Below are 26,918 nucleotides of genomic sequence, written 5' to 3'. Positions count from 1 at the left end.
CCTCCCTCCCTCCCTCCCTTCCCTCCCCTCCCTTTCCCTCCCTCCCTCCCATCCCATTTCTCTCTCTCTCTCTCGTCTCTCTCGCTACAGTAACAACCAGTAGAAGAGGCTAGTTTCCATAATTATCCTGCATTAAGTCTAAATTGAAGGATTCCCTCTCTCTTATCCTAGGTTACGCCACATGGTTGCAATAATGATAAGCCGCAGTCTTTCAAACTATTTGGCTTCACAGGCACTTAAAGAGGGGCTGCAGGGGACTGACACAGAAAGTGAGGCAGCAGCAGTAGCAGCAGGAGCAGCAGGAGGAGCTGCAATCCATATGGTCCTATAGTCTATATGCAGTCTGTGATGACAACAAAGGCTTCCTGTACATCAACACAACACAACACAGGGGTGGGTGGGAGCCGCCGGGGAGGGTGATAGGTCACCGCAGGGCGATAGGTCACCGCAGGGCAGACAGACTGTGGTAGCCCAGTGAAATGTGAGTATGTCAAAAGGGTTTTTGTAATGAAAACGSACTGGACACCCAAGCTGCCGCCTGCCAACCAGCCCAGCACCACTGGGTTTTATTTACTGGCTTTTTACAATGTTCGGTGCTGACCCGATAAAAGATTAACTTAGTACTTTACAGTGTTTGTTTGTGGTCATTAGAGCTGTCGGGTTGTCTCACCACACTCCAAGGGGTCAGAACAATGGCAGRGCTGATGGTAATGCTGGCAATTTCCCTGTTTTTTCGCAGGTCACTGCCAGGGGATTCGCCCCATTGTTGCAGTTTGCCTACACTGCTAAGCTGTTACTCAGCAGAGAAAACATCCAGGAGGTCATKCGCTGTGCCGAATTCCTGCGCGTGCACAACCTGGAGGACTCATGCTTTCGCTTCCTGGAGGCCCAGCTCCGCAGTGAGGAGGATGGCCTGCTGCTGTGCCACAAGGTGGCGCCGGCCGAGGGCAACCACAAGGCCGAGGACGAGAACATGCAGTCTGAGACGACAACAAAGGCAGCCTCCCCCCGGGCACGCCGGCGCTCTGAAGCKCTTTCCTCCTTGCGGCGCGCCCCGGACAAGGACCGGCTACCCGTGGCGGTGCCCAGTGACTTCAGCAACGTACGACMGGACTTCGACAGACACGGAGCATCCGACCTCCCCCGCTGCCCCAAATACAGGAAATACCAGTGGGCCTGCAACAAGCACAATAACGACACCTCCTCACACACCAGTACCTCAGGTTTACKAAGCACATTATTATTAAAGGAGACAAGCGGTGGCATCAGTTGCGGGGCGGTCCGGGGCCAGAGCATGTCGCCGGTGGCAGACATCAAAGTGGAGCCGCGGGCAGAGGAAGAGGCCATCTCGCTGTGCCTGTCAGGGGACGAGCAGGGCGGCCTGGACAAGGAGACAGGCATGGAGATGGACAGTGTCCCAGTGTTGTCCGCCTCCTCCGCCAAGAGGAGCAAGTCCCCCACCTGCCTCCGCGCCTTCTTCAAAAAAGGAGCAGACCTGCCGGGTCTGCCCAATGTGTCGCAGCAGCTATTTGCCAACAGACTCGCCAGCGTCTGCCCCCAAGACAAAGGAACCACTCTGGGAGATCACAAAACAAAAGACTTCAGGCCTCTCACTGCTGGGGAGTTGGGCCTGTCTGTTACATCCCTGAAGGAGGTAGACGGCTTCCCTCTGAGGCTCTCGCCGCTGAAGTCCACCTCCTGCGACGGCGTCTGCAAACAGGAAGTGGAGCTGGACCGCCGCAGTGTCATCTTTTCCTCCTCAGGGGCCTGTGACCGTCTGGGCTCCCCGGCGCATTCCTACCCCGGCGGGAGCTCTTTGGAGATGGAGCTCTCGGAGCACACGCCAATGGGCCTGTGGGCTGGTGCCAGCCAGTCCCTTCCCAGCTCCCAGACCTACTCCCCGAGCAGTGCCCCCTCCTTCGCCTCCGCCACCACCGAGCCCCCGCCGGTCCTCTGTCGCCCGCTGCCAAACACCAGCTGCCCAGTGCCAATCAAGGTGTGCTCGCGCTCGCCGCCCTCTGAGACCCGCACACGGACCTCCAGCTCCTGCTCCTCCTACTCCTACGCGGAGGARGGGAGCGGRGGCTCACCCTGCAGCCTGCCCCAGTTTGAGTTCTCCTCCTCGCCGTGCTCCAACGTGGCGCTCCGCCTCGCCGCCGACCAGCAGGAACAGGGCGTGATGGGGGGGGACACCCTCTTCAACCAGGTTCGCCCCAAGATCAAGTGCGAGCAATCGTACGGCACCAACTCCAGTGACGAGTCGGGATCCTTCTCCGAGGGTGACAGCGAGTCGTGCCGAGTCGATCAAGGGCGAGAGGTGAGTGACTTTGACACTATCACACTCTTCTCTCATGACGTACACAATGCCTCGTACTCTCAGTCTCACCTTGGTGACTAATCATCATCATCTCACACTGACCTACATAGAGATCTTATTAAATTACAACCATACAGTGCATATACATTTTTCTAATTCATTATTTTACACAATATAATATAACAGCACTGGTAAACCATGGTTGACCAACTCCCTGACCAAAATTGCTGACCTTTATCCCATCATAAGAAGGTTCATCTCCATTCTAGTATTCTAATTCTATGGGGACCTAGCTCTCCAGGTCTGCATTAATAGTCATTAGATTAGATCATCATGTAATTGAAGCGGGAGTATTTTCACTAAAAGATTTACAGCACACCATGAACAGAACAGGGGCAAAGATGTGCTTTGATATTATTCATATATTTTACACACTGCTGGAGATCTGTGTAATGAGACTGAATAAGAGAGAGAGTCAGAATCAAGCGAACAATCTAGATCAATCTGAGCACACACACCCACACACACACTCCCGAGGAGGTGGTGGTTGTGTCGAGGGCTGTGATTGGTTGATCCTGTGGTCGGGGAAGAGCTAGCGTAGTAGGGTTATATGACTGAGATGTAGATGGTCCATGGCGGAGGGGTCAGGACTCTGTCTAAGGATCTGAAGGCTTTCTCCTGGGGCTTTATCTCTGTCTCCCTAGCTGTCAGGGCAGCGCAGGCCAACTAGTTCATATTATCCATCCACAAACCTGGCATCTCTAATTAATTCCACACAATCTGCGTATGCTAATTCTCAAGACACCTAGCTGTGCCATGACATTTATACTGCATTACCAATTAGATTTACAGGTAACTGCCAAAATAATGGAAACACTTGAGTAAATGAGGGATAKWAAGTATATTGAAAGCAAATGCGTCCACACAGGTGTGGTTCCTGAGTAATTAAGCAATTAACATCCCYTCATGCTTAGGGTCATGWATAAAAATGATGGGCAGGCCATTATTTTGTCTACCATGGCTATGCCCCCATATGATAACAATGCCCCCATCCATAGGGTATGAGTGGCCACCGAATGGTTTGATGAGCATGTAAACCATATGACATGGGCATCTCAGTCACTAGATCTCAACCCAATTGAACACTTATGGGAGATTCTGGACAGGCGCATGAGACAGCATTTCCACCACCTAGGAATGGGCAGTATCCAGATTTTCATACCATCATAATGTTTCTGTACCATACCGGGGTACACGGTATTACRGGAGTGCAGCAAAGGGGCGCTATTTCAACAACAAAAGAAACATTTAGGCAACAGGGATCTTGATCCAGGAGGGGAATGAATGTCTCTGCTGTAACCAAGAAGCTTGATATCTTGATATCTATCCACTTAGATTTATTTATTTTTTTTAGAATTTTTTAAACATTTATTTTTTATTTATCCTTTATTTAACTAGGCAAGTCAGTTAAAAACAAATTCTTATTTACAATGATGGCTACTCCGGCCAAACCCGGACGACGCTGGGCCAATTGTGTGCRGCCCTATGGGACCCCCAATCACGGGCGGTTGTGATACAGCCTGGAAATACCCGGTATACGGTATAAATGGTATATAGCCCAAGCCTGGTGTCATTATATCACCCAAAATGGAGTTGCATCCCTCCAATGGAGTTCCAGACACTTGTAGAATCTATGCCAAGGTGCATTGAAGCTGTTCTGTCTCATGTTGGCCCAATGCCCTAGTAAGACACTTTATGTTGGTGTTTCCTTTATTTTGGCACTTACCTGTACACCTAGGTGAAGGTAGCCTTTGTTGTTTATACACAAATATGGCTTATAGTGTATGTGACATTTCTAGTGTATCAACAATTAGATATACACCTACACTACTTGAAAGTGAAGGTAGGCTATGTTGTGTTATACACAGATAGAGCATAATAGTCTAAGTTTGAGCAAAAGTCTATGTTTGTGATAGTGATAGGACAATAGCAGTGTAATGAAAGAGAATGTAGCTGTTTAAGTCCTTTGGTGGAGGAAGGTCTGCTCTGTGTTGTGTCATAATAAGACTGCAGCCTGGAGCGCCGGCCGTGCTGCTGACAAGGAAGGATGGCCAATCCCCTAATCATCCCCTAATCCACCTGGCCTGACGACTGACATCCTCCAGACTGACTGCAGAACAGACTGACTGTTGTTGTTTACTTTGAGATCAATGAGGATAGATAGAATATAGACTAGCAAAGTTTATAATTATAATCAGGATGAAAACTGTTTTGTTCCATCAAAAAGAAAATGTAATATACACTACCGGTCAAAAGTTTTAGAACACCTACTCATACCTTGACACAACACAACTGATTGGCTCAAACACATTAAGAAGGAAATACATTCCACAAATTAACTTTTAAGAAGGCACACCTATTAATTGAAATGCATTCCAGGTGACTACCTCATGAAGCTGGTTGAGAGAATGCCAAGAGTGTGCAAAGCTGTAATCAAGGCAAAGGATGGCTATTTGAAGAATCTCAAAATATAAAATTAATTTTGATTTGTTTAACACTTTTTTGGTTACTACATGATTCCATATGTGTTATTTCATAGTGTTGATGTCTTCACTATTATTCTACAATGTAGAAAATAGTAAAAATAAAGAAAAACCCTTGAATAATTAGGTGTTCTAAAATGTTTGACCGGTAGTGTATATATATTTTTTATTCATACAGAATACCTCTGATGCCTCTTCAATTTCAGCTTAAAATGATTGCATCTGTAGCATTTAGTTTTGTTGTAGGCAGACTTATTTTATCTTTACCTGAAGGAATAAGACTGTCCGCTTCTGAGGCTGACACCATGAGAGAGAGAGAGAGAGAGAGAGAGAGAGAGAGAGAGAGAGAGAGAGAGAGAGAGAGAGAGAGAGAGAGAGAGAGAAACTGGTATGTTGCCATGGTGATCAGATTCACAGAGCCTAGTCCCCGTTTCACTGGGGTTGGAGCAATTTGGCAGGATTGAGCCTCCGACTGTGGAGGAATCCAGTCTTCTTCTGTGCACAAACAGAGAGCGGCAAGATAAACGGCCCTAGCAGTCATGTGTAATTATTACCTTAGAGGCATGGCACCCACACCCAGTGATTTATGAGCCGTTTGAAGGACTGCTTAATGCCCCGGCTGTAAATTATAGACAAAAGATTTACAGCAATACAGCTGTCAAGGAAGGACAAAGCAGCCCCAAAAATTACTCTTCAAACATGTCCAGTTCCCTTTGTCATCTTGTGTGAGTCAATGTATGGATATACACTACACTCCATTGTTGATTAGTGGCTCACAATATCCACTGTCAGATCTCTATTGACCCACATGGACTCATATCTGCTAGCATTCCCCTTTACTGTCGCCTGCTGCTGATAAGATGTATTATGAATGAGACTGGCTGGCTGTGCTGGGTCTCAGATGCTGCTGCTGTGTGTGAGAACCTCTCTCTCAGTACTGTTTGGTTTATGACATGGCCTTATGGGTGGAGGCATAAAAGAGCACTTACATAATGAGCCTCAGTGTGGGGCCAAATGCGACCCTGCTCTGCTCCAGCCTTATCTGGTAACAAAAGTGCTACCTCATGCTTCCTGGGGCGCTGTTTTCTTCTTTCCCCCCAGTGAGTTGGCTGTACAAACAAACAGCTAGCTTCCAGGGAGACAGAAGGCTCTGGCTCTCCCTCTGTGTGTTGAAAGAGCAAATGGCAGCCAGGCCGGGTCCCACTCAGGGAGAGATAGCCGAGCAAGCGCCCGGCGCTGCTGCTGTTAAAAATAGCTGCAGCCCCAGCACTGGAAACAATGAATTCTGACAAGGAAGGAAGTTGTTAAACTGGAGGCTAATCTGACTGAGAGAGGCGATAGTCATTCAAGGTAGTCTGAGTCACTCAAGGTCTCCTGGCCGCTCCCACTTCAACCCGCTACTGAGGTTATGGGGTGACACATAGCAGACACCACACTACTCTGGGGTTACTTTTTAATGGCTACAATTTTACACGTTAACTGTGTTCAACTGTTTCCCATCTGGCACATATGACATATATTGAGTCAGTCAATAGGGTCAGGAGAGGGTATGCCTATATGTAAGCTGAACCAGGGCCTGTAATCATATAGTCTCAAACTAGGAGAGCTGATCATGGATCAGTTTTGCCTTTTCAGATCATAATGAATAAGATTGTGTGGACAGGGGGAGCTGATAATAGAGCAGCACCCTTTTTAAATACGGCTCAGTACTCCACCACCAGTCAATGTTTTGGGCAGCAGGTAGCCTAGCGGTTAGAGCGTTGGGACAGTGACTGAAAGGTCACTGGTTCGAATACCCAAGGTGAGAAAATCTGTCGATGTGCCCTTGAGCAAGGCACTTACCTCTCATTTGCTCCAGAGGTGCCGTACTAACTGTATGTGAACAATAAAACATCACCTTTTTTTTTTTACTATACACCCAACAAAGGAGGAAACAGATATGGATTTCACAGTGATAAAGGAGAATTTAAGAGCTGAGACATCGCAAAACACAGAGGATCTCGGTGGAAGATCTCTGAGCTGTTTCCACAAAACATCAGTCTCTCTCTCTCTCCCTTGTGTAGGCGTTGAGCTCAATGACACATCGTCTAGTCACAGTACACTGCAAACATTGATCTGAGAGCGAGGTTGGAGTGATAGGGAAGTCGTGTTGATATATTGGCAGCACAATGTTTCCTATCTCACCACCAAACATTAACCCCGTGACTCACACAGGAAGTACTGTACACAGACCTAAATATCACTCCTGTTTTTTCGACAGTCAAAAAGTGCATTTCTCCACTCTTGAAATGATGCATCTGTGGTTAAAATATTATTTGGCATACAGTGTAAACCACAATATACTGATTTGGTGCAGCCTTTTGCCACATGCCAACTGTATTTGAAAAAGTAATTAGTATGTTATGGATGGCTCGTTGTGAGAAGAAGGGGTGACACTTTTTATTTGTCTATTGAAGTGACTTTTATTTGTCTATTGAAGTGACTTTTATTTGTCCATTGAAGTGACTAAGCAAGCTGAAATTAGTGATACCAGCTGAGATTCCTATATAACAAAAGTATTGTAGGTTTTGTTGTTTGTCTTGTGTGCAGCAAGAGTATTGTGTCAGGCTGTTGTTGTGATGCCCATTGGGGGAAGGTCGGTTGCTGGGGCTGGCAGCTGAGATCCAACAGGCTCTATGTCAGTCTTAAGGCCACCTGGGACACTGACACGTTGCCATCTCCTGGGACCTGACATCCTGCAGTAGCAGTACACACAGCCCATCTCTTCATCACAGAGCCTCTCTAACTAACTCATCTGCCATAGGGGGTTCCGGCAATAACTCTTGTTTACGGGAGAACAAGATACTATAAGATACTAAAGGGGGCTCTGTAAGAGCATTACCTTCTCCCAGATTTCCATAGGATGCATGATGCTCTCTAATCACGTTATAAACCACATGTGATTTATTGCAGGGTTAATCGCTGTGGATCTGGGAAAAATGTTGTATGTAAAATTTCAAAAATGTATGCACTCACTACTGGATAAGAGCGTCTGCCGTTTTTCCTCTCCTTCCTCCCTCGCTCCCWCCTGGTGGCGTCATTTCACTAAAGTAGGGAATGGAGAAGTGGGGTGTATCAACGAGGCGGTTCTGAGAATATTGAACCATTTTGTATCAACAAGGCTGCTCCAAGAATATTGATATTGCAACATAGTAGCCAACGAGGGGGCGGCTCGTGTAATTTTTTCCCTGAGCTAGTCTGCAACATTACTAAAATGTAAATGTAAAATGTTTATAGAGTCAACATAGAAAGACTTTAGTGTTCACATTTATGTTGATCGTACTTACCAGATAAAGTTCTCTTTTTGATGCAGAGATAGAGCCGCAGTCACAATAGCGGCACTCTAGAAATCAGGCAGGAGTAACTAATAGTAGACGGTTAGACCTTAAGAATGAATCAGAGTGGGACGGCCATTTTAGTAAATTGCTTCGACTTTCAAAGGAAATTGCTTGGAAAATTGGGAGTATTTATTTCCCCAGGGCTTGTGTCAATAGATGAGAAGGGACACAGTAGTAGGTGGCGCTGCATGCCTCTCTCCTGCACAGGACGATGTAGTGTTAAACTCCCTCCCAGGGTTCATCGTGGGTCACCAACCCTGCATGTGAACACTGGCAGTCAGGCTGCACAGAACCCACTGTCATTGTCGGGCCGCCCATGCATCTGACTCCCAGGGCTCGGCCCAGGTCTGGACCTGCAGGCAGCCAGCTGCCGAGCCTCTCTCTGTGTGTCTGAGGGGAGAGGAAAGTAGAGTAGAGCGGGACAAGACACACAGTGCTGCCCGGGTAACAGATGAGCCCTACTTTTCACCCAGGACCCATTTGGAGCATAATGACCCAGAGACAGTGAGACGGTAGGAGGGAGGTAGGAAGGAAAAGAGAAGGAAGAATAAAAAGAGGGGGGTGGGGGGTAGTGAGAATCCAGAACATGTTGGGTCTGAATTTATGACTGTCGTCGGAGCTGCACTCTGTCATCCTAGCCTTGTTACTGGACTGGTTCCCCTGGCGGAGCCACTAAATATAGCCTAGATATCCCTCCTGCGCMGCGCTGTGCGCCACTGCCAGGAAGAAAAAAGAAAATAACCTCACAAATTTGCTCGCTGTAGAAAGGTGGTTGGCTGTACGTCCCCTCCTCCCTTCCTCGTCACCTCCCTCCCTCCCTTCCTCTTCTAGCCTGTCTCAGTGAAAGAGCCCCCATCATTACACCAGTGTGGTCACTCCGTAGAACTCTATAACTATCGCTCATCATTACATGGCACTCAGAGGGGTCATAATCACAGATAGAGTCATCTTCTCTTCGTTTAGATCACACGGGGCAGGCAAGATGTGTTCCATCGCCATGTAACCACTGCCATGTCCTGGCTAGTAGTGGGAGGGAGCCTGCAGGGCCCAGTGTGGCATTGATAGGCTTGGTCCATTATTTATTTATTAATGTGTTTACATGCACATGAGAAATGGTCTCAACAAGTCTCAAAGGACTGAGGGCTTCTGATGAGGAAATTCAAGCTTCTCGCTCTCTCTCTCTGGGATAAATTGACATCTAGATTTGCTTTTCAGTGGAGAGTGATTTCAGTGAATAGGCACCTTGCTTTGTCCTCTGAAGTGAAGCACTTACCCCAGGTGATGGGACCATCTGGTACAGAAAGAGCAGTGAGARGTTTTTCCTCTCCTTCCTCCCTCGCTCCCTCCTGGTGGCGTKATTTCACTAAAGTAGGGAWTGGAGAAGTGGGGTGTATCAACGAGGCGYTTCTGAGAATATTMAACCATTTTGTATCAACAAGGCTGCTCCAAGAATATTGATATTGCAACATAGTAGCCAACYAGGGGGCGGCTCGTGTCATTTTTCCCCTGGGCCTGCTTGTCTCTGTCTGATGTTATTGTGTTGCTTACATAGAAGTTGTACGTCTCGGTGCTCATTATATATTTTTTTAAACATCCCTACATCCACACTACAGATAAATAACTTAGCAATATTTAATTATGTTTTGCCAGCAAGATTGATCTGTTAGAATATCTAATTTTTATTGAAGAAGATGGACAAACAAGACTGATAGAGTGAGAGGTTGACATGCACTATACCAGAGGATGATAGGCTACAGGTAGGGGTTGGGGATGTAGGCAGAGGATGATGATGAAGTAGGCCTACAGCAAGAGGTTAAAAAGTTAGCCCAACTAGGTAATCCTTAATGATTTGCATTATCTCAATTATYATTTTGTCACTGCATGAGAATGCACATTTGTTATAGCCTACAATTCGTATTGCCTAGAAGCCAAAATCAGGACATGGTGAAATGCTCTAAATAGCAAGTTGTTCAGTTGTGTTTTTATACCAATAGGCTACATGATACCAAATTGCACTAGCCTACTGGGCGAATTAATTAAAATATAAATTAGGCCTACAACAATCACAACATATATTTMAATAGCAATAAACTATATTTTTGTTTCGAATAAGCACCAAAAAGGAGGGKTTCCCCACCTCCCAATTCCCAATTCAATGAACCCCTGGCTATCAGATTACAACAAGGCTTACAAGGCCGAGTTCAAATGCAGATATCAAATTCAAAGCAAGCAGCACACTGCCTAAGCAGCTGACCGGAAAAACAAACTGGTACTGTCTCTGCTCTCTGATTTCTAAAAGAGAGAGAAAAGGCCTTAACAGCCATTGTATTTTAATCGGGATTGGAATGATTTTAGTCAACTTTTTTTTGGTTTACTTAAACATTTTGCTCTTGAGCTAGAGTATGGCCACTAACATACCCAGCTGACGCCCCTTTTCCCTCCCGTTTGACTTTATTCCAGAGAGGCAGCCAAGAGGAGAGAGAGCAGAGCGGAGGAGAATGGCAGCTCCTCTCATCTTGCCAAGCTCTCTGGCTGTTTTACTCTGGCTCTTTGTTATTCCTCCTCTCCTATCTTCCTCTCTGCCATATCTCTTCTCCCCCAAGATACTCTGCTACAGTTCTCTGGTGCTGTGAGATCTCGCTGGGGTGGATCTGTAGAATCTTAATTTGATCACTCCTTTTTTGCTGTGAATTTTCCTGCATGTCCATTAATTATAAACCTCATAACAATTTGCATTTCCTGTTGCTGCAGGATTATGTTCTTGCTGTAGCAAACTGGCTCAAATTAAGATCCTACATCTGTATCAAAAGGTTTGCCAGTACCTGAGAGAGCAGAAAAATCTGTCTATTGATGCTCTGTGGGAGAAAAATGATCACATCCTCCAGGATATTGTTAGCGAATCCATGCAACTAAWATGGGGGGAAATTGTATTTTTATTTAGCAATTATAAGAATTTTATATTGCAAATTATTTATTTGGGGCGGGGGGGGGGCTCAGTTGAGGTCTCAACCTTCTATTGAGAGTTTGAATGGTAGAATTCACAAGGTGCAATTTCGAAATTTTGTTGTGCATCAGCAGTTTTTCTCTTGATATATCAGTCACTGACAGTCACTCAATCAGCCATGTCAGCTAACAATTTTTAGATTGGTAAATTAGTTTAGCCAGCTATCTAAACTTGTAGTAAGGCCGAATACCAGCCAGGCACGCAGGAGACGGGGACCTGACCTCCAGGGGGCCCCCCATTGATTTTGTTAGTCACTTTCACTCAGATATCATTAACATGGCATAAGTCATGGCAAAATGTGTAGAATTTCAGGAAATGTACTTTCTCTTGCCATCAAGGGGGGGGCAAATTCTCACTTATTGCAGAAGAAAACAAAGCTGCACTCTGCCTTAACGGCCCCCTACGGGCTTGGGCCCCGGGACTTCAGCCCCTGTAAGCCCTTTCATTAATCAGGCCCTCGTTGCACTCTATGTGACTGTAGGTGTCAAAGAAAGCACGGCTTTGCATGTTTCTTTTGTTCTGCAGTCCCTGTGGATTATTGCAGGTAGATAGTATAGATGTTACATATCTATATCTATACATATCATGCCCTCTAGATATCACCTGACACCAATATGGATGGGGTTGACAAGTCCCTGCTTGTCCCTCCTTGATCTGTCATGCTGGCACCTTTCCAAGTTAGCAGGGACAGATGGAGAGATACTAGTTTCTTAGATCACCTTGTCCCCCTCTGCCTGAGAATAGGTTTCAAGTTCAATATTTGAGGTTGAGAAAGAGAGAGAGTGTTGTAGGCTTACTAAACACGTGTTATGGAGGCACATTCTCTAGCTCTAGTCCTGACAGTGGTGCTRTTATGCCATCTCCTGGTGAAATGTGGAATTCCATGTCTAGTCACCAAACTCCTCTGTTCATTTACTCAATAAAAAAATGTAAGTCAACGCTGTATAAGGTCAGATGTGAAAAGTAATTCTCAATTTCTTTATTGGCAGGTAAAACTTCCTTTCCCTGTTAATCAAATCACAAATCTTCCACGGAACGACTTCCAAATGATGGTAAAAATGCACAAACTGACCTCAGAGCAGCTGGAGTTCATCCATGACATCAGGCGGCGGAGTAAGAACCGCATCGCAGCGCAGCGTTGTCGCAAGAGGAAGCTTGACTGCATCATGAACCTGGAGTGCGAGATCAGAAAACTGGTGAGTGTGTCTATAGATCTGCATGACATGTCATCCTCTCTCAGAGATATCCTGTAAAGGCTACAGTACATAGTATATACAGTAGACCTACTGGCATTCCACATACACATATATACATGCACACACTGTCAGACAACTGCCTCCTTCTTCACACATAGGCTATTCTCATTTTCACACATTGCTTTCTTCTTTTTAATCAACTTTTTGATCATACATTTTCCCCCTGTGATGGTTCAGTTCACAGGCAGGCAATAATATTGTAAACACATAAAGAATCACACTGCTTTCTATAGATCAGGGGTGTCAAACTAATTTTGTCCCGGGGTCCGCATTCGGTCTTCAACGAGGTCCTGATGGTACATTGAGAATGGGTTATATTTCCTTGCGGTAAAAATGTYCAAAAAAATGTCCTCTGTCAATAGTTTTGGGATTTTTCTATGCTCCCTGACTGTCTAGCTTTCATTTTGGTGATTATTAGCGAGCTGGACACAGTCAAGAAACTGTATGAATGTAGGTCCATTATCATTTCTACACAGTTTCCATTTAGTTTTATTAATTTTAAAGTATATTGAGTTTGTTTCCCCAAACAAGACATTCCCAAATATATATATAGAGTACCAGTCAAAAGTTTGGACAGACTTACTCATTCAAGTTTTATTATACATTGTAGAATTATAGTGAAGACATCACAACTATGAAATAACACATATGGAATCATGTAGTAAACAAAAAAGTGTTAAACAAATCAAAATATATTTTACATTTTTGATTCTTCAAAGTAGCCACCCTTTGCTCTGAGGATAGCTTTCTCTCAACCAGCTTCACCTGGAATGGTTTTCCAACAGTCTTGAAGGAYTTCCCACATATGCTGAGCACTTGTTGGCTGCTTTTCCTTCACTCTGCAGTCCAACTCATCCCAAACCATCTTAATTGCAGCACTCCATTACTCTCCTTCTTGGTCAAATAGCCCTTACACAGCCTGGAGGTGTGTTGGGTCATTGTCCTGTTGAAAACAAATGACAGTTCCACCAAGCGCAAACCAGATGGTATGGCGTATTGCTGCAGAATGTTGTGGTAGCCATGCTGGTTAAGTGTGCCTTGAATTCTAAATAAATCACCAACAGTGTCACCAGCAAAGCACCATCACACCTCCTCCTCCATGCGGAGATCATCCGTTCACCTACTCTGCGTCTCACAAAGACATGGTGGTTGGAACCAAGAATCTCAAATTTGGCCTAATGTCCATTGCTCGTGTTTCTTGGCCTAAGCAAGTCTCTTCTTCTAATTGGTGTCCTTTAGTAGTGGTTTCCTTGCAGAAATTCGACCATGAAGGCCTGATTCACACAGTCTCCTCTTAACAGTTGATGTTGAGATGTGTCTTTTACTTGAACTCTGTGAAGCATTTATTTGGGCTGCAATCTGAGGTGCAGTTAACTCTAATGAACTCATCCTCTGGAGCAGAGGTAACTCTGGGACTTCCTTTCCTTTGGCGGTCCTCATGAGAACCAGTTTCATCATAGCGCTTGATGGTCTTTGGGACTGCACTTGAAGAAACTTTCAAAATTCTTGAAATGTTCCGTATTGGCTGACATTTTCAGGTCTTAAAGTAATGATGGACTGTCGTTTCTCTTCGCTTATTTGAGCTGTTCTCGCCATAATATGGACTTTGTCTTTTACCAAATAGGGATATCTTCTGTATACCACCCCTACCTTGTCACAATACAACTGATAGAAATTCCACAAATAATTTTTTAACAAGGCACACCTGTTAATTGATTTTTGGGGGAGAAAAGTAGGTGTGTCCAAACTTTTGACTGGTACTGTATATATATTTTTATTTTTATTACTCAAACCAGCCGCGGGCCAGATTGGACTCCCGCGGGCGGTATGTTTGACACCCCTGCAAAAGACCGTAGAGTAGTAGAACAATGTAGTGTCTATATATAACAGTTCTCTCCCTGGACTTAACTAATGATAACATTTTTGACAGCGCAACAAACATTACCTTGGGATAGAGTGATATTAATTATATCAACACCATTGTGTCAGCACTTTCACGCCAGCTAACTGCCGTCTAGCTGCCACGCTGTCCATGTACAGTCAGGTGTGTGGAGGCTGGTGCAGGGGCCGGCAGGAGACTTCATTATAGAGTAGAGCATCCCCAGTAGAGTCCTGGCTGTATCTCTCCTATCTGTACCTCCTTGCTCCCGCGTTTCCATGGCATGGCGGTCTCTCACAGGCAGCTGCCATGCTTTTTCTGTGAGGGTGGTGGAGCTGCGGCCTCTGATGTGTATGTGTGTCAACCGTCCACACACACACACACACACACACCACCACACAACACACACCACACACACACACACACACACACACACACACACACACACACACACACACACACACACACACACACACACACACACACACACACACACACACACACACACACACACACACACACACACACACACACACACTAGTGCTATATTCTCCACAGAGGACGACAGCCTTCCCCTTGATATCCCCCAGCAGCATCTTATATATGAGACATCATCATCAAACCTCTTTCCACCACCATAGTTCCTTTTTACCTCAGTGCACACAGCACCCTGAAAGTGCTTGCTCATCACAAACTTCATCAACAGTATGCTCACGATTGAAACAAATGATTTAATATATGCTTAGGGAGCAAATAATATAGGCCATGTGAATCTTTATGTTGCTATGAAGAAATGACTACCATTCGTTATGTATCTACTGATAGTTCATACTGCTGCTAGAGGATGTGTGGAGTGTTTACAGAACATTAGCTGCAGTCTCAAAGGGCTTAGCAGTATGTATGTGTCTCTTTGCTCATTGTCAGACCACAGCTCATGACATTAGTCCTCATCATTACAACTCTCCTTCAGTAGCCTCCAACTGCTCTTAAATACAAGTAAAACTAAATGCATGCTCTTCAACTGATCGCTGCCTACACCTGCCCGCCGCCCAGCATCACTACTCTGGACGGTTCTGACTTAGAATATGTGGACAACTACAAATACCTAGGTGTCTGGTTAGACTGTAAACTCTCCTTCCAGACTCACATCAAACATCTCCAATCCAAAGTTAAATCTAGAATTGGCTTCCTATTTCACACAAAGCATCCTTCACTCATGCTGCCAAACATACCCTCGTAAAACTGACCATCCTACCGATCCTCGACTTCGGCGATGTCATTTACAAAATAGCCTCCAACACCCTACTCAACAAATTGGATGCAGTCTATCACAGTGCCATCCGTTTTGTCACCAAATCCCCATATACTACCCACCACTGCGACCTGTACGCTCTCGTTGGCTGGRCCTCGCTTCATACTCGTCGCCAAASCCACTGATTCCAGGTCATCTACAAGACCGTGCTAGGTAAAGTCCCGCCTTATCTCAGCTGGCTGGTCACCATAGCAGCACCCACCCGTAGCACACGCTCCAGCAGGTYTATRTCWCTGGTCACCCCCAGGGCCAATTCKTCCTTTGGCCGCCTCTCCTTKCAGTTCTCTGCTGCCAATGACTGGAACGAACTACAAAKATCTCTGAAACTGGAAACACATCTCCATCACCAGCTTTAAGCACCAGCTGTCAGAGCAGCTCACAGATCACTGCACCTGTACATAGCCRATCTATAAATAGCCCAAAAAATGACCTCATCCCCTACTGTATTTATTTATTTATTTTACTCCCTTGCACCCCAGTATTTCTACTTTGCACATTCACCTACTGCAAATATACAATTCCAGTGTTTTTAATTGCTATATTGTATTTACTTCGCCACCATTTTATTGCCTTTACCTCCCTTATCTCACCTCATTTGCTCACATTGTATATAGACTTGTTTTTGTACTGTATTATTGGCTGTATGTTTGTTTTACTCCATGTGTAACTCTGTGTTGTTGTATGTGTCGAACTGCTTTGCTTTATCTTGGCCAGGTCGCAGTTGTAAATGAGAACTTGTTCTCAACTTGCCTCCCTGGTTAAACAAATGTAAAATAAATAAATAAAATCATTAATATTAACTTTTGTGTCTATCAGGTGAACGAGAAGGACAAGCTGCTYACGGAGAGGAACCAGCTGAAGGAGTGTATGGGCGAGCTGTGGGAGAACTTCTCCTGTCTGTCCCAGGAGGTCTGCAGGGACAGACAGCTGAGTCCGGAGCAGGTCCAGTCCCTGAACCACCACTGCCCTGTCCTGAAGCCCAGCACCACCAACACCACCACCACTGCCAGCAATGCTGCCTCCAACAGCATTGACCTCAACACCCACTCCAGCTCAGCCACCCCGGAGCCCAGCTTCCTCAAGTCCTCCGGGCCCTCGGAGAGCGAGCCTGATTGGGCCATGGGAAATGGGGCTGATGGGGGGCCAGGTAGCAATGAGGCAGAGGGCCAGGAGCCACGTTTATACATGGAGTCGGGGCTCTCGTTCAATGAACAGTCCAATCAGACGGTGACGGTAGACTTCTGCCAGGAAATGACTGATAAATGTACAACTGACGAACAGCCGAGAAAGGACTGTACTTAGTAAACTGTGGTTTTAATATATGTTTTTTATTATTTAATTTCTAGTTTTTATTTTCTTCTGACAAACCCCTTCCTCTGGGTTGGTGAGATGTTCAGCCTCTACCAGTGTTCTTTAAACAACATGTTTTTTGTTTGTTTTTATTTATGTATTTTTGTTGTCTTTTTATAGGTTGACACTACAGTTGTCTTAACAGCAATACTGTTCTCCAGGTATTCTCCTCTCTGTAACCATGACAGAGAGGAGGGACTTCCCACACAAAACTCCGCTCACAATGGTGCTCCACCATGCCCCGTCAGGAAGCAACCTCTACAGTGGACACACTGTTCTCTATCTATACAGTCTACTCACAGGGATGGGCAAAGATCACATCTTCAATTCAAACCTCAATGGACCTAACAGCAGCTCTCTTTGTCTCTCGATCTACCTACAGTTTCTATCTCTCTGTCTCTCTATTTCTCTCTCTCTCACTCTCTCCTACTCTGTCTATTTTCCTATCACTATTTCTACATCTAACACTTCCTCTCTATTTCTCTATCTCACTATCTTTCTAATTCTCTCACTCTCTCTTGTGGCCCTTGTCACAYCAATTCAAACTCAGGAAAATATCTTCTGAATGTTCAACATGATTCATGGAAATAAGAATACAGCTTCTGTATATGAGAGGTTTCTGAAGCAGACTGTAAATGTTCATATGCAAAAATGTCTTTTGTACAGCAAAACGATGTGTACAGACAGTACCTTAACATTCCTCCTTTGCCTTCCTCAGCACTGAAACGCAAAAGAAAAACGAATGATTTGGCAGGTGGTTCCCAAATAGCTATGTTCCCACACATCAGCAAAATCATTGTATTTGGATGTTGTAATGGTAACTTTCAAGTGCTTGCTTGGGCAGAACATAATAACGTATAATGTATGGCGCATGGTGACTGTCACAGTAATATTGTACAGGTAGTGGCTTAGACATTTCTTTTTCACTGGGGTTATATCAAGTACCTTTTTGCTAAGGGAAAATATTTGCTTAGCTTTTTCCTGATTAAAGGAAAATTCCCCATAAGGGTGGATGTTCTTAAACTCAGGAAATCAGCTTGACACACAATGTGTGTGTATATATATCACACACACACACACACACACACACACAATCACACCACAACACACAACACAACACACACCCACACCACACACACACACACACACACACACACACACACACACACACACACACCACACACACACACACACACAACACACACACAACACACACACACACACAAACACACACACACACACACACACACACACACACACACACACACACACACACAAACCAACACACACACACACACAACACCACACACACACAGAGATGTTCTTGCTGGTGAGGACAGTGTAAAGTATGTTATTAATCCCTGGCTTGAGCAACATCCATTCAAACTTTGACACCTCTTGAAATGTGAAAAATAGTTTAGGCTTGTTGTGTTTTTAAGGAAACTTTCTTTCTTTTTATCAGTATTTAAAGATGCTTTATGTATGATGGTGAACCCTCTCCCAGACACCCATTGAATATCTTCAGTGTTATGTTTCAATGTTGTCGAGAAGTTTGATAGTAGACACCTTTCCAAGCTGAGGGACAGATATTCTGTCTGTAACAAAAAAACATACACAAAATATTTATATTTGACTATGGATACTTTCTCCAATGAATCTGGGCTCAAGATCAGGCACTTTCCTTCCAGCACCAGACACTCCATTGCAACTAGATCCTATAGCACTTCATAGAGGGTCTACGTCAGGTTCAGAACCCTGAAAACACTGATACTGAAGCACTTGAATTGGCACTTAAATTAAAACATCTTATTGATATAAATATATCTATGAAGACATTACATTCAAAAACCTAAAGCAATCAGATGTATTATCAAAAAGGAAGCCAACATAACATTTAGAGAGTGTTCACATCTTATATTTGTATTTCTTTAAGAATTGAATCATTTATTTGGGACTTGAGTTCATGTGAAAGCATGATATAGTAACATGTTTGCCCTGATTGTACATTTGTTGAAAACATAATATTCTGTGATGTGAATGCATGCTGCCTGTATATTTTACCTAGTTATTTTGTCTAGCTTATGTTTGCTTCTAACAATAGTGCTCAGCTAAATTATTTAGTCCATCTTTTGATGAACAATATTTAAGCAATAAGGCACCTCGGGGGTTTGTGATATATGGCCAACATACCAGAGCTAAGGGCTGTTCTAAGGGCTGTTCTTAGGCACCCCCGAGGTGCCTTATTGCTATTATAAACTGGTTCCCAATGTAATTAGAACAGTAAAATGAAATGTTTTGTCATAGCCATGTTATACGGACTGATATACCATGGCTGTCAGCCAATCAGCATTTAGGGCTCGAACCACCCAGTATATAATTACATTTATAACATAAATATACAGAAATAATCCTCGTATCTGTTGAACAGGGATGCGCTTGAAAATACAAAAAATGCGAAATAGAGACAGAAGCTGTCTTTACAGTGAGTGAATTCAATTGGAATAAAAAGCTTTACTCATAGCTTTAACTTCATTCAGGATGAAAAGCTATACAGTGTCGGAAAGAGCGATATTATAAACTGAGTGGTTTGAGCCCTGAATGCTGCTTGGCTGACAGCCGTGGTATATACCATGGTATATACCATGGTATATATACCATGGTATATACCGTGGTATTTGTCATACCATGGTATATACCGTGGTATATACCATGGTATACCACGTCATACCCGTATACCACGGGTATGACAAAACATGTACTTTAACTGTTCTAATTACGTTGGTCACCAGTTTATAATAGCAGTAAGGCACCTTGGGGGTTTGTGGTATATGGCCAATATACCACGGCTAAGAGCTGTGTCCAGGTACTCGGCGTTGCGTCATGCATGAGCACAGCCCTTAGCCCAGCCCTTAGCCATGATATATCGGCTATATACCACCCCCCCGTGCCTTATTGCTTAAATATACACTTTGATGACTGTCTGCAAATTCTTCTTGGCGTTACCCTGTTGCACCCTCTTGGACACWGCTGTGTAATACTCTAGTCTTGACTGATATCGAAAGCTGTTGTGATATTAGAGTGCAGCTTTGTAGAGTATGTCTGTGTTTGGCAGTGTGCTAGTCTGATTATTTGACCATTTAGATAAGTTTCCCTAAGATTTTAGTTAGATCCGTATACAGTCATACTTAGACAACTAAAACATGCACCCAAATATTAATACACACAGGATGCATGTCCAATGGCGTCTGTTCCCCGGGCGCCGATGYCGTGGATGACGATTAAGGCAGCCCCCCGCACCTCTTTGATTCAGAGGGGTTGGGTTAAATGCAGAAGACACATTTCAGTTGAATGCATTCAGTTGTTCACCTGACTAGGTATCCCCCCTTTCCTTATGTAAGGAAGGAGTGTAGAGCAGTTGTAATTGTTGTTTGCGAGGTTCTTCTTCCACTTTGGCTTTTCTCTGATTCATATGCTATCACTGTATTGGAACAATATACATCAGTCTCCATTATCAGGTACAAAACAGGAAACACATTTGTCAAATCATATGCAATTCCTACCCAATAAATGTACCTTTTCTTTCTCGTTTTTGACATAAAAGTGGAAAGCATAATGGTCCACCAGAAAGCACACTCTCATTAGGCTACACTTTGACAATGTGGGGGAAAATGGATTGAAATTCAAAAAGTTTKTATTGTCCTCGGCCCATCAAAGCTATATCAACAGATATCTTTCAATATCTGTTGTTAGATGGCCTTATAATGCTATTATGATTAATATCGATGTTATTCTTTGGATAGCAATGAGTGCATAGCCTAATTCTGGTTTGTACTGTACGTACAATAATTCATCATTGTTTATTCTCTACCTAGAGCCCCAAGATTGATATACAGTAAAGGTTGGTGGATGCAGATAGAAGCCCACTGGGCACAGACATTATTTCAACGTCTAGTTTTGATATACATTTGGTTGAGTTGTCGACTAATGTAAATGCAATGTGTAATCAATAAAAAAGTTGACCATGTCATTGAATTTAGGTTAAAAGCTGGGTGAAAAATTTACAAAATTCTCTTATGTTGATGACTTTTTGCAAATCCAATCAGTTTTCCACATTGATTCACTGTCATCACATTTAATTGTTGTGTTGTAATTACGTGTAAAGAACATTGATGCAAACAGTTTTTGCCCAGTGGGAGGTGATACAAAGTAATGAGGGGTTTTTAATGTAGCTCCTTACGCCGGTCAATTGCCAGTCCAGACCTCTTAGCTCTCTAYTTCTGAGAGAGCTACTCCATGCTTGCTATGCTGTATGGGGTGTTACTATGGTGACCAATGGTTGAAAGTAGTACATGGTCGGGTCATCTCTACAGTTACCCKAAGCATTACGGGTCAAATAAGCTTGTTGTGTGTCATCATCTCATTCACACAGAGATTTGTCTGGTTGACCTAAACCAGGACTAGTCATTGGTCTTGTATATCGTCTCAGGGTGCCAAGCATTTTATTTCTCAATTTCTGAATCTGTAGCAGACTTTTGTATTTTAGCTGGTTTCTGGCTTTGTTTGAGTGTCTGAAAGTTTAGCTCACTTCTAACCTCTGGTCTTATACTCCTGAAGCTAATTTCTACAAATGCGGAATAATAAGCTTTGCACAATACAGATCAAACTCATTAAGAGCTGCAGAGAGAGTACTCAATACATTGGAGTAAACATACATATATATTTGAATTCTGTTTTGGTAGTAAATACAATATTTTTGGGGGATTTCTCTCAAGTTCCTTACCTCTGCAGATTTTTACAAGCCAAAACTCAAAAAACAGTAATGTTATTTGATTTGTTAACTGGCTATGGTAATTAGTTGGTGGATATTTGTTGTAAAGCTAGGTGCATTGAATGCATTATCTTTTTGAGAGGCTTTTGTGCTGTATTCATTTCTCGTTTTGTTTCACTGTTTTGTTTGTTTTAGTTGTTTTTGTGTGCTGCTTTGAAAGAAAAAACACTGTCTCTCCAACTCCAAAGGTTGTTCTTTTGAAAAGATGAACAAAACTTGCCTTTTTCACAAATTGCTCAACTTTATAATACAATATACTGGTATCCTGATTGAATGCACAGGCTGAGATCATTTTAGGAGTAAAAGAAAAGTTTGATATGTTTACAAAACGGTATTACATGTCATGATGTGTTTATTACATTTGCCATGTAAATAGAAATTGCTAGGTTAAAATTGGACTGAAGGTTAGTTTTCTGTTAACAAAAAACAATGTGTTTTCTCAACTTGTCTTTTCATTCAACTGGGGATGTTTCAGAGMTACATGGATACAAGTGKACCTCCAATTTTTGCCTTAGAACTTGCAGAGGCCATAGTTCACATTCAAGTGAAGTGAGTGTATGCAGGGGCCTACGCCCCCCCATCCCTGAGTCACACCCAGTGCAGACCTTCTCACACTTATCTACCTGTGAAATSCTTCATACCTCTCATTACTGGTCAATGACTGTATCAGCAAACTTCATCAGGTGTTTTTTCTACATGCTTTTTACACAGATTATATGGATTATTGTATTAGTAGATTTTGGTTCATTATTTTTAATGTAAAAGCTCTTCAGCTTGTAGTCACAAAGTAATTTTCTCTCGTTTTTCTAGAACAGTTTTTTGTTAATATTGTCAATATGAAATAGCTGTTATTTGTTTATTCTCTATTAAGAGTTCTTACTTTTTTCATTTTGAAATGCTACACGACCCTAATGAATTAAAATGACTTATTAACCATTTTAAACACGGTATTGTGCAAACCCCATTTTCATTCATTTCAATTGCTAGTGTTATATAAATGACATTTTTGTCTAGACACCATTTCTGTTTATGAAATAAAGAAACATATCATGTACATTATTTGGTCATTTTTTATATCGGCAAATGCAAAGACATTTTGTTTCCTTCATCATATATATACAACTGTAAAACAGTATGTCATTCAATTTTATACAATCATACTCTTACTGTACACTGAGTGCACAAAACATTAAGAAAACCTTCCTAATATTGAGTTGGCTGGATGTCCTTGGGGTGGTGGACCATTCTTGATACACACGGGAAACTGTTGAGCGTGAAAAACCCAGCAACGATATCAAGAAAGATGACAAGTGTTGAAGATAATGCATTTTTGAGAAAAAACATCCATAAAATGGTTCATTAATAAATTCACATTTTGTTGATTTTGAAGAGCCCTTCTATCTCCAACTTTATCATCATTCTGTACAGTAAACAATATCAAAGTGCTTTCAAAAATGTTGTATAGTGGGGGTTATCATATCCCACAGTGTTTTAAGTGTATTAGCGATCACAAGCKATGAGTCTTTTAAAAATGTAAGAATTTCCTTAGAAGGCCAATGTCTCATCATATGAACATGCTCACTTTAAGCCAAATGTCATTTTAATGTGCAAAATGTAATTAAAAGTAGCTTTCACTCATAAATTCCACAAAAATTATATTAAATATGATACCATGTGACAAATAAAAAAATTGAAATTAGAACTACCCATGCCAACATAATTGTACTAAAGCATTTACTTCTCGTCCACAATAGAGAAATAGTAATGMCGTCTTTTTGTAGGAACTAACTCCGACATGGCTCGTTGGCCAAAGCCTTTTGGAAAATGTATGTTTTTTTTTGTTGAGGCATTTTGGATAAATGCCCGAAAATAAGGTCTGTATTAAACACAAGCTTAGTAGGTCTAAAACYTTTTGTTCTATGAGATCATCTTCAACAGCTGTCACTTTTTGTGAATTTCGAAGCATTTATGTAATCAAAACAAGCACATAAAGGGTTCATAATTCAAAAAGGTCATGTTAACTGACTGATATTATCTCATAGAACAAAAARGTAGAAGAGCTACGAAMACCTTATTTTRGGTGTTCATCCTAAAGCCCCATTCTTTCCCTATTCATTTCCCCCATAGGAATGGCTGAACGAAACAGTGGTAACTAATTTTCCAGTTTTTAGGATTACAAACTTGCGAGCTCTATACATATGTTATTATGAATACAATTAGGCAATTAGAAGGAAGTGTCGCTTTGCGATCAGGGTCCCCACCCAGATCCTTCTGGTCCCTCAGCCAGTTCTCACTTTTTCATGATTGAAGACAGTTCCAGAATCATGCTCTGAAAGAGTGAAAACATGCAGTTATTTCATCTGATTCTTTAGAAATACATGATGAGAATCATACAATACATCCTTAATTTTGAAGAGCATGTTGCGTAATGGCTGTAGTTACCATTGACATTCTTCGTCCACTGGCTGGAGGCGGGGTCATAGGTGGGCTCTCTCCTTGGGCGATACGCTTGGCCTCTGTGTCCGCCCCACTCCCGGAGTTAGGGCTATCAGGAGGACTGGCCAGGTTGGTCTGAGAGAGTCCCCGGGACATGAAACTAGCCTTCCTCGCCGTGGGATAGTGGTCACTGTCAGGTGAATCACTCATGTCACTGTAGTCCTGCAGAGCGCTGACCCGGCTCTGTTTGCGCAGCTGGTTCTGCAGGGCTGCTGGTATCTCCATATGGCTGGCCATGAGTGAAGGTGGTGGCTGTGCTCCGTCGTGCCTAGTTTGGCCTGAGCCTTTAGGCCCGTTGGAGTCATCACTGCTGCATGAGTGGTCCCTCTGGTCCAGGGTGTAGCAGCGCTCCACGGCCCCCAGCTGTCTAGGGTACTGCTCTGAGCCGTTGGTGCCACCACCATCGTTGTGAGGAGCTACTGAAGGCATGTACAAGGGGACAGCATCCATTGTGCAAGCTGTCTGAGTGAACTGCATCATCTTTTGGGGAGATGAGTTTGTAAGGACACACACCTGCTGGACCATGGAGTTTTTCTTGGACCTGTATACTATGCTGTCATCATCTGCACCTTTATTTCCATACAGACTTTGTTTGACTTTCTTCACTCCCAGGTGGAATATCTCGAGGAGATTCAAGAACAAAGAAACCCCAGCGATGACGAGCATGAAGATCATGAAAATGTTCTTCTCAGTTGGTCTGGACACAAAGCAATCCACACTGTTTGGGCAAGGCAATCTCTCACATTTGTACAAAGGATCCAGCCCAATGCCATAGAGTACATATTGTCCGACTATGAAGCCAACCTCCACCACCGACCTCGTCAAGATATGGAAAACATATGTGCGAAGCAAGGAGCCCCTGAGTGGAGCTTTCCTTACTCTCTTCTGTTCCTCCAGCTTCCTCAGCTCCCTCTCTATCATTCTCTGTCTGTCTTCATGAATGGGCTCAGCGCCCTCTAGCTCTGCTTTCAGGAAAGCTTTTTTTTTGTGTCTCTCTTTTTCAAGGGCCCTTAAACGGTACAGTGCATGTCCCATGTACACCAGAGAGGGAGAGGACACGAAAATGATTTGTAACACCCAGTATCGGATAAGAGAAATGGGGAATGCATCGTCGTAGCACACATTCTTACACCCAGGCTGGTCCGTGTTGCACACAAACTCACTCTGCTCATCGTCCCAAACATCCTCTGCTGCCACACCAAGTACGAGCATCCGGAATATGAAAAGGATGGTTAGCCAGATTTTTCCCACAATGGTTGAATGAATATGTACCTCTTCTAAGATACTCCCCAACAAGTTCCAATCCCCCATCTTCTGTTTCACATATCCTTATGCTGTAAAAAAATAAATAACGATTTAACAAACTTCCACTGGGCCATAGTATAACATAAATATCTTACAGTATAAGCAATTATTTCATAAAGGTTTACTGTGTATATTTTTCATGATTGCAAAACAATTGCTTTTTACTAAATTGATTGATCCAATAAGGCAAAATAAAATAAAACATCTCAAAGGATTTAAGAGTTAGAATTAACTTACATTTCAACTAGGTTGTGTTCCACTTGCTTCAGAAAGAACGGATTATTTGGTAGAATTAAACYTTTGTTTCCACCGATTGAAGAGATAGGCAACCCATCTCTGAGCATAGCTACAGTGAATGTCTCTCCAATCTGTTGCAAGCAGGACTCATAAAATGCGAGGATCGATCCACCAAGCGACTGGACAATGGCCTGGGGCTAGTTTTACCACACAATTGTTGACAGCAGGACACCACACAGACACAGTAGGACATGTTACCAATACTGCCAACCATCTCATGGCCAAGCTCTGGACATCAATACATGTCAAATGCATGCTATTTAAATGTTCAAATATTTGTACTATAGGTTGTGATTATGTTTGGATATGATATAAATCTGCATGTGTAGTACAACTAATTGTATTCAACTGACCAAGTCAAAGGGACCAATCAATTGGGCCAGACAGAATGATCAATGAGTCATGTCCCAAGTTAACTATTTCAGGTATTGGACTAGTCTCGCCAAGCCTGCTGACCAAGTTCTGTTAATGTAATGAATTCCATCCTTAACAGATGACACAATTTGAAAAAATTCACCTTGTTGCCATTGATATTTAGGAGGCCATTTAGATTCCTGAAAATTAGTTAACCATTTAATAGTTTTCAGTTATTAGAAACAGGAAAATAAATCCTTAGGGAATGTATGAAACACTTCATTTTACATTGCATGGTACTGTGTGGTTGCAATAGCCACCATTAATAATACACCCAAATGGGATTCTAACCTCATGATCCCATTCCATTACCCTGATTTATCATCAAATAGAATGTGTCCTTACAATCACTCTGAAATAAAGTTGAATGAAGTTCGAGGTTATAGCAGTGGTGAGCTAAGGCAAGTAAACCCTTAGGCAGTGACTTCAATTCCCATAATAGTTTCTGGATATGTATATTAGAGCATGTACTACTTTGAAACATTGCCCTCCAGAAGGATTCATTATTAATGACCTCTCCCATGACAGCTAGAACTGTGA

At 43.1% G+C, this 26,918-nt stretch overlaps 2 protein-coding genes across 2 annotated transcripts in view; one reads left to right on the top strand and one right to left on the bottom strand.

Moving 5' to 3' along the window:
* Positions 1–18,094, top strand: part of LOC111954617 (transcription regulator protein BACH2-like) — a 124,604-nt gene extending 106,510 nt beyond the window's left edge. The window contains exons 3-5 of the mRNA XM_023974483.2: positions 740–2,317; positions 12,231–12,437; positions 16,505–18,094. Coding sequence (XP_023830251.1) covers positions 740–2,317; positions 12,231–12,437; positions 16,505–16,990 — 2,271 coding nt within the window. The 3' untranslated portion in view covers positions 16,991–18,094. The remainder of the gene's footprint in view (positions 1–739; positions 2,318–12,230; positions 12,438–16,504) is intronic.
* A 2,365-nt stretch (positions 18,095–20,459) lies between these two features.
* Positions 20,460–26,435, bottom strand: LOC111954497 (gap junction Cx32.7 protein-like). Its single transcript, XM_023974277.2, has 2 exons — positions 24,309–26,435; positions 20,460–24,195 (listed from the first exon to the last, which is right to left on the bottom strand). The coding sequence occupies exons 1-2, from the start codon at positions 25,671–25,673 to the stop codon at positions 24,157–24,159; spliced, it is 1,404 nt and encodes a 467-aa protein (XP_023830045.1). The 5' UTR covers positions 25,674–26,435; the 3' UTR covers positions 20,460–24,156.
* Positions 26,436–26,918: the final 483 nt, after the last annotated feature.

The sequence above is a fragment of the Salvelinus sp. IW2-2015 genome, linkage group LG28, assembly GCF_002910315.2.
Source record: "Salvelinus sp. IW2-2015 linkage group LG28, ASM291031v2, whole genome shotgun sequence".
NCBI classification, from domain to species: Eukaryota; Metazoa; Chordata; class Actinopteri; order Salmoniformes; family Salmonidae; genus Salvelinus; species Salvelinus sp. IW2-2015.
Note: the sequence above shows the minus strand (reverse complement) of the source record. Positions and strands in the feature narration are given on the sequence as shown.